The sequence below is a fragment of the Terrapene carolina genome, unplaced genomic scaffold (assembly GCF_002925995.2).
Source record: "Terrapene carolina triunguis isolate 2854851 unplaced genomic scaffold, T_m_triunguis-2.0 Scaffold27981, whole genome shotgun sequence".
Taxonomy (NCBI): domain Eukaryota; kingdom Metazoa; phylum Chordata; order Testudines; family Emydidae; genus Terrapene; species Terrapene triunguis.
Window position 1 is genome coordinate 1 of NW_020692332.1, and position 8,109 is coordinate 8,109.

The 8,109-nt window shown below is 43.6% G+C and overlaps 1 protein-coding gene across 1 annotated transcript; it reads left to right on the top strand.

Annotated features, from left to right (window-relative positions):
- Positions 1-4,644: 4,644 nt before the first annotated feature.
- On the top strand, positions 4,645-7,603 carry LOC113408987 (olfactory receptor 11A1-like). The gene is made up of 2 exons (XM_026662500.1): positions 4,645-4,755; positions 6,617-7,603. The coding sequence occupies exons 1-2, from the start codon at positions 4,645-4,647 to the stop codon at positions 7,601-7,603; spliced, it is 1,098 nt and encodes a 365-aa protein (XP_026518285.1).
- Positions 7,604-8,109: the final 506 nt, after the last annotated feature.

Below are 8,109 nucleotides of genomic sequence, written 5' to 3' on the forward strand. Positions count from 1 at the left end.
GTGCAGCAAGTCCTGCCCCGCGGCCCTGCTCTCCCGGCTGGAGATCCGGGCCCTTTAAATAGCCCCCAGAGCCCTGGGATAGCGGGGGGCTCCGGGGGCTATTTAAAGGACCGGGGCTCCAGCTGCCTCTGCTGCCCCGGTCCTTTAAATAGCCGCCGGAGCCCCACCGCTTCCCCAGGGCTCCCGTGGCTATTTAAAGGGTCGGGGCAGTAGAAGCAGCCGTAGCCCGAGCCCTTTAAATAGCCCCCAGAGCCCTGGGATAGCGGGGGGCTTGGGGGCTATTTAAAGGGCCAGGGCTCCAGCTGCCTCTGCTGCACCCCCTGCCTGCAGCCACCCCCTGCCGCACCCCCTGCCTTCACCAGTTATGCACCCCCTGTCCTGCCCACAGCAGCCCCGCCCCCCACCCTGCCCACAGCCAGCCCCTGCCCTGCACCCCCTGCCCACACCAGCCCTGCAACCCTGCCCACAGCCAGCCCCTGCCCTGCACCCCCTGCCTGCACCAGCCCTGCCCCCCTGCCCTGCCTGCAGCCAGCCCTGCAACCCCTGCCCACAGCCAGCCCCTACCGCACCCCCTGCCCTGTCTCCAGCAACCCCTGACTCACCCCCCTGTGGCCCTGCCCGAAGCCAGCCAGCCCCACACACACCCCTGCCAGCACCAGCCCTGCACCCCCTGCCCTGCCCGCACCAGCCCCGCACCCCCTACCCTGCCTGCAGCCAGCCCCGCACCCCTTGCCCTGTCTCCAGCCAACCCCTGCTGCATCCCCCTGCCTGAAGCCAGCGAGTCCCGTACTCCTCTGTCTCCAGCCCTCCCAACCGCTGCCGCACCCCCCTGCGGACCTGCCTGAAGCCAGCCCCATGTCCACTGGTGCCCTGCAGTTCCCAGGGCAGTAACCCTGCACACCTGCTTCAATGAGGGGGGCAGGGAGCAGCTGGGACCCACACATGTGCACACATGTGAAATGGCGGTCATTAATAACCGATCAACAGCATATATGATGCAATGTACATAATATATAATTTTATTATTTATATAGTCATGGAAAATAAATAATACATGGAAGAAGTGAAAGGCTTTTTTTTTTACTTTTTTTTTTTTTTTAGTCATCCCTGCTGGGGCCCCGCCGAAAATGTTCGAATTGGGCTCTACACTTCCTAAAGCCGGCCCTGCCTTGAGGGCTCAGCTGAGTGCTAGTTCATCCACGCTCTGACTTCACCACCACAACCAAGCTTCACAATCATCATTGCTGTGTACAGTATTAAATTGTTTGTTTAAAACTTCTACTGTGTATATGTGTGTATATATATATAGATAGATAGTCTTTTGTCTGGTGAAAACAATTTCCCTGGAACCTAACCCACTGCTATTTACATTAATTCTTATGGGGAAATTGGATTCACTTAACATCATTTCACTTAAAATAGCATTTTTCAGGCTCTGAGGCGTAAGAGTTATGGAACACATGTTTGCTGGAAACTAACCCCAATAAACATCACATTGTCTACACTTCAGACTTCTGGTCTTCTGCTTTCTGTCTGCATGACAAGAACCACAGTAGAGGGTGAAGGGAAAGCCCTCTAACACTGGCTAACTGTAAAAAGTAATTGTAAATGGTAAATCATTTAATAGATGTGTGTCTAGTGGGGTCTTGCAGGTGTCTGCGCTTGGTGCTGCCAAAAAAACATGATGATAATGGCATGATGATAGTGGCAAATAATAATGACGTCAGTTATTCAGGCTGATTTAGATTGCTTGATGAATTGGGTTCATTTGAACATGTGTTTCAATACAGCCCCATTCATAGATTCATAGAAGATTAGGGTTGGAAGAGACCTCAGGAGGTCATCTAGTATAACCTCCTGCTCAAAGCAGGATCAACCCCAACTAAATCATCCCAGCCAGGGCTTTGTCAAGCTGGGCCTTAAAAACCTCTAAGGATGTAGATTTCACCCTCCCTAGGTAACTCATTCCAGTGCTTCACCAACCTCCTAGTGAAAAAGTTTTCCCTAATATCCAACCTAGACCTCCCCCACTGCAACTTGAGACAATTGTTCCTTGTTCTGTCATCTTCCACAACTGAAAAGAGCCAAGCTCCATCCTCTTTGGAACCCCCCTTCAGGAAGTTGAAGGCTGCTATCAAATCCCCACTCACTCTTCTCTTCTACAGACTAAATAAGCCCAGTTCACTCAGCCTCTCCTCATAAGTCATGTGCCCCAGCTCCCTAATCATTCTTGTTGCCCTCCATTGGACTGTCTCCAATTTTTCCCCATCCTTGCTGTAGTGGGGGGCCCAAAACTGACTGCAATACTCCAGATGTGGCCTCATTGGTGCCGAATAGAGTTATACATCTAGGACAAAGAAAAACTGGTCATACTTGCAGGATGGGAGACTGATACTGGAAAGCAGTGACTCTGCTTATCAAAAAACAACAACAACTGAAAATCCTTTTTTTTTTAGCTTCCCCGCAAAAAAAGGTTTTTTTGTGAAAATAAAATATATTTTGGGTTTTCTAGTTGAAAATGTTAGAGGTTTGGTTGAAAACCGAGAAATTTCAGCTGAAAACAAGAGTTGTGTTTGGACTGAAAATGTTTGGTTTTCAGATTTTCCAGTTAAGAGGGTTTTTTTTTGTTTTTGTTTGTTTGTTTGTTATTTGGCTAGTTATGGGGTTTTTTGCAAGCAAAAAAGGGACAAGATTTCTACGGTTTTTGTCATTCAGAATTTTGCATGTCATTATGGCTTGATAAAATTATAAATGCTGAGTTTCATGCCATTTTAAATTTAGAGATTTAAGCTGAGATTTTCAAAAGTGCCTTGGTGATATGGATACTCAAATCCCATTAAATCTAATAGGAATTGGGGGCCCATTCTCCTAGGCAGCTTGGAAAACCTCAACCTTTAAGTATCAAAGGTTTGCACTGTACTTTTAGGATTGCTGCTTTAATATATGTTGGTAGAGACCTGGTCCTAAATATTCCAACCACCCTTGTGGCTTGCACATCCGGAATTGAACAGGGGGTTTTGAGGGCTAACTATATGAACCAGTACAGAATGAGATAAAAAGCCAAACCTTTGTAAGTGTTGGCTGTAAAAGTCATATCCTCTATGGATCAGCATGGGGCTTGGGGGTTAGGGACAGGGGCTGGTAACATACACTCATGAGTGGGTCATACCAACACTTATACATATGAGTAACTTTTCTCAGGTACATAGTGTATTGAAAGTGTTTGTAAGCCTGAGTCCATAGGCTATAAAGAATCTCTGCAGAGATAAATATAGATGATGATGATGATGATGATGATGAGAACTTAAGAACACCTAGACATTTAAATTGAGATCCACAAATTCACTACATGAGCTCTAAAAGTGTTTGTGATTTTGGTCAGTCTGAGTTTCCACCTTCCTATGACTAAATAAAGTCACAAATATTGAGTTTCCTGGGGGTTTAAATGTACAGATTTTAGCTGGGATTTTTAGAGACACCCACTGTATGTTCGTATCTCCTGGGAAACTTTGAAAATATGAGCCTTTAAATAACTCGATAATGACAAAAGTTTGTGGAAGTAATGCTGTGCACACTTCATAGAGCCTGGGACAAGGAGTCAGAAAACATGGGTTCCTTTTCTAGTGCTACCACTGACTTCTAGCAATGTCACTTCCCTGCTATGTGCCTCAGTTTCCACTCCCACCTTTAATCCATTTAGATTGTGCTCTCAGCATGGCAGGTTCTATTTCTTACTATGTGCATGCACAGGTCCTAGCACAATGGGGCCCTGGTCTCAGCTGAGATCTCTTGGCATTAAACTAATAATAACAGAAATGTAAAAAACAAACTGACATAACAATACTTTGCCTTTGATCAGTGGCCATGGGTAGTATGAGAGATTCAAAGCCCTTTAAAGGATGGGATGTCCATTCCCCTTCCTTCTAATGGAAATGAGGCATCTAAATCCCTTGTGCAACTCTGAAAAACTCAACCTGAAGGTTGTGAACAGATAACCCTCCCCCCCCCGCCACACAAAACTCGGATTGGGTCGGCTGACATGCATTGCTCCCATAATTTCAAAATGTTTCATTTCAATTTTGACCTTTTTTATTTTTTACTAGAAGTTAAAATAAATTTCAACATGAAATGCAAAAATGCAAATGTGGATGCAAAAATAATTGGAAGATTTTCATTTAGAAAATGTTGAGACAAGGTGTTTGGACAAGCTTAATCATTTTGGATTCCCAACACAAGAAAATGTGTCAAAACTTTCTCTTCTGAAAGAACAGTGTCAGTGCTGATAAACTGGCATTTTCCAGTGGAAAACAAAAGTGTTAAAAAAAGAGTCTTGACCATCTCTATATCTAACAATAAATAAAATGGCTGATTTTTTCAAAAGAACGAAAGGGAGGACGGTGTTCAAATCCCACATGGGAACCCCTGCCGTTGTCATTGCCACCATCAGCTAAAATGTCAAGGGAGGTTTCCCCTTCTTCCACAAAGAATAAATAAGGAATTAGGAGAGATGCTGACATTCAATAGAGGGATAGAAGGCAAAATGAATGCAGCTGTGTATCTTATTGAAAGATCTCACCTGAACATAGGCGCCAACTCCATGTGTGCTCCTCCAGCCCCGGAGGAAGCCAGCACCCATCCATCACAATGATGATGATGAGGATGGAAGATAGATGGCAAAACCCATATCCTGGTGTCAATACTAAGAGTGAAGAGTTCACATCAGAGATTTTGGCTGGTAATACCTCCTCCTTAAAGGTAAACCAATTTACAGATTTATGGAATTTAAGGGCAGAAAGAACCATTATGGTCATCTAGTCTGACCTCCTGCATAATACAGGCAAGATAATTTCAGCTAGTGATTCTTGCATAGAATATTAACTGCTGGTTGAAATTAGGACATACCTTTAAGAAACATTGCAGAGATGGTCTGGAAGATCCTCTGGATGATACAGCTACTGTATTTCAGCAGCTGGAGCAACTCTGCACAGTCAGCAGGTGTGAATATGAAAAGACTTGTGCACTTCTTGTACAGTTGTTTGACCAAAATGCACAAAACTACCAAAAGCTATTGCATTCTTCTAGTAGGAATCCACTAGAAATCACAGTCCAAGAAGGTTAGTATTTATTTCATTTATGATTGAGACTGCATTGTTCTCTGTTATGTGGACTTGAAATGATGCAAAATTATCCATCTGTTTATGAGAGGGAAGTGTGATCAGGCGGTCTGAGTACATGTCTGGAAAGTGGTAACTCTTGAGTTCTAACCCAGTTATGACTTTTATAACTTTAAGTGACAGAGACTATATCACATCCCTTTGTAAGTAGTTCCACAGTTTTCTATCCTCTTTAGGGAAGATAAAAGATTTGATAGATCATCTTGCTGAATCCTTTGTTTCTACTGCAACATTTGCCCCTCTAAGTTGAAAAACACTATAGACTCTGATTCAGGAAGGTACTTAAACATATGCATAACTTTAAGCTTGTGAGCAATCCCATGTAAGTTAATCAGACTGCTCCTGTGCTAAACACTAAGTGCAAGTTGAGTATCTTCTTGAATTGGGGTCATAATGCTTTAGACAGAGAGAAGACATACTCTGTTTTAGACGTTTCCTTCACCAGGGAGTAGCAGATGTATATATAACACACTGGATTGATTTAGAGTCAGTATTAGCCAGAGGGAAAGTAGAAGGAGTTTCAGAGGAATGTCTTCCTCCATTCATTGATTATTAAACATTGGTTTGGAACTGAATTCCATTGAATGTTTGAAGTCAGGATGAAGAAAGAGTCAGAGGTTAGAAAGCTGGGTAGAAAAGGAGGAAACTAAATTCAGCCTGGGAAGATGCAGCTAATTCAGAGAGGGAAAGCCAATATGAACACGTACTGAATCGGAGGGCAAAACCTGGAAAGCTGTAATAATTTGAAAGATATCTATCTATGTTCATTTGCCTCTCTATACTTCACATTTAACAATTACTCTATGCTCATTTATTCTTGAGTCTTTGTCACTCTGTCTCTCTCTGTCAGTCTACCTATCCATTCTTCTGTCCATCAATCTCAATCTACGTTTGTCTGACTTTCCATTCTTTGATTCAAACAATCTCTTTCTCTCTCTCTCTCTCTCTCTCTCTCACATGATCATTGCTGTGCTGTCTGAGTTCCTTATCAAAGGACAAAAAGGTGGACATGCATTTTCAATGTAATAGAGTTACCAATAAAGCCAGTAAAGGTTTTTGTAGAGACACGGAGCCATCATATGATTGCCATTAGGAGAGATCTGAGTGAAAACGCCACAAGAAAAAAGAAAAAAAAGCAGGGAGGGCTCACTTAGGTGGAGGGCAGGGATAGCTCAGGGGTTTGAGCAGTAATTTCCTCAATCCAGGGTTGTGAGTTCAATCCTTGAGAGGGCCATTTAGGGATCTGGGGCAAAAATCTGCCTGGGGATTGGTCCTGATTTGGGCAGGGGGTTGACTAGATGACCTTCTGAGGTCCCTTCCAATCCTGATATTCTATGAGAAATAAAAATTGGAACACATGTAAACAAATTTTGTATAAAACTGATCTCCTTGCAATACTAGTTAGTACTAAGCATACTATAAAGTTTCTTTTCTTCCCCCAGCTTCACTTCCAGGTCCATGCAGAAGATGGAAATCAAACATCCCTCACAAAATTCATCCTGCTAGGATTCGGGGATCTCCCTGAACTACAGATTCTTCTTTTCATGCTGTTCCTAGTGATCTACTTCATGACCATGGCTGGGAACATTCTCATCATTGTTTTAATTGTGGCTGATCAACACCTGCACACCCCCATGTACTTCTTCCTGGGGAACCTGTCCTGCTTGGAGATCTGCTACAGCTCCACCATCCTGCCCAGGATGCTGGCCAGTCTCCTGACAGGGGACAGAACCATTTCTGTTAGAGGCTGCATCATGCAATTTAACTGGTTCAGCTCCCTGGCAGCTGTAGAATGTGCTCTCCTAGCAGTGATGTCTTATGATCGGTACTTAGCAATATGTAAACCTCTGCACTATGCAATGCAGATGAATGGCAGCTTGTGCCTCCAGATGGCATCTTTGTCTTGGATTAGTGGCTTCCTGGCTAGCACTGTCACGACATCTTTGTTAGCACAGTTCACTTTCTGCGGACCAAATGAAATTAATCATTTCTTCTGTGATTTCACCCCTTTGATCAAACTCTCCTGCAGTGACACCAGCCGGATGGAACTCGTGACCTTCATACTTTCCTCCATCTTCACCCTTCCCGCATTCCTATTAACTGTGACATCCTACATTTCTATTATCGCCTCCATCCTGAGAATCCCTTCCACCATGGGGAGGCAAAAGGCCTTTTCCATCTGCTCTTCTCACCTCATTGTGGTGACAATTTTCTATGGGACCCTAATGATTGTCTACATGCTACCAGATAGTGCTACAGTGGAAAACCTGAACAAAATGTTCTCTGTATTCTACACAGTCCTGACTCCCATGGTCAACCCCCTCATCTACAGCCTGAGAAACAAGGAGGTGTACAGGGCCCTGAGGAAAGCTCTTGTGAAATATGTGCCTTTCCCACAAAAATCAGTAAAGGCAAACTCAATTTGCTAAGGTTAGCATGAAATGGAGGTACATAAGAAGGCCATACTGGGTCAGACCCAAGGTCCATCTAACCCAGTATCCTGTCTTCTGACAGTGGCCAATGCCAGGTGCCCCAGAGGGAATGAACAGAACAGGTCATCATTAAGTGATCCACCTGTTGTGTCGCCCATTCCCAGCTTCTGGCAAACAGAGGCTAGGGACACCATCCCTGCCCCATCAGAGCTTAGCATACTGTGCCCCATCCCTTAACACCCACCCCTCTGGTAAATTATAGTTCATGTGTGTGGTCCTTAGTTATATGTGTTTTTTCCTATGAAAGTAATAAAAAAAATCATTTCTGCAAAAAAATATCGTGACATTTTAAATATTTTTTCAAAGAAAATCACATTTAAAGGATTCTTAAAATGTTTGTTATCCACTGTTTAGTAAATAAAAAAATAATAGCCATTTCAATATCTGCAACAAAATGAAAAAAAAAATGGATTGAAAAAATTCTACAAAAACTATTGAAATAA

Excerpts from the sequence above, each read along its gene's own strand:
- LOC113408987 (XM_026662500.1), top strand. The coding sequence starts at position 4,645 with ATGATGATGATGAGGATGGAAGATAGATGGCAAAACCCATATCCTGGT. Across the intron at positions 4,756-6,616 it reads GTAATACCTCCTCCTTAAAG|CTTCACTTCCAGGTCCATGC; the intron begins GTAAACCAATTT and ends TTCTTCCCCCAG.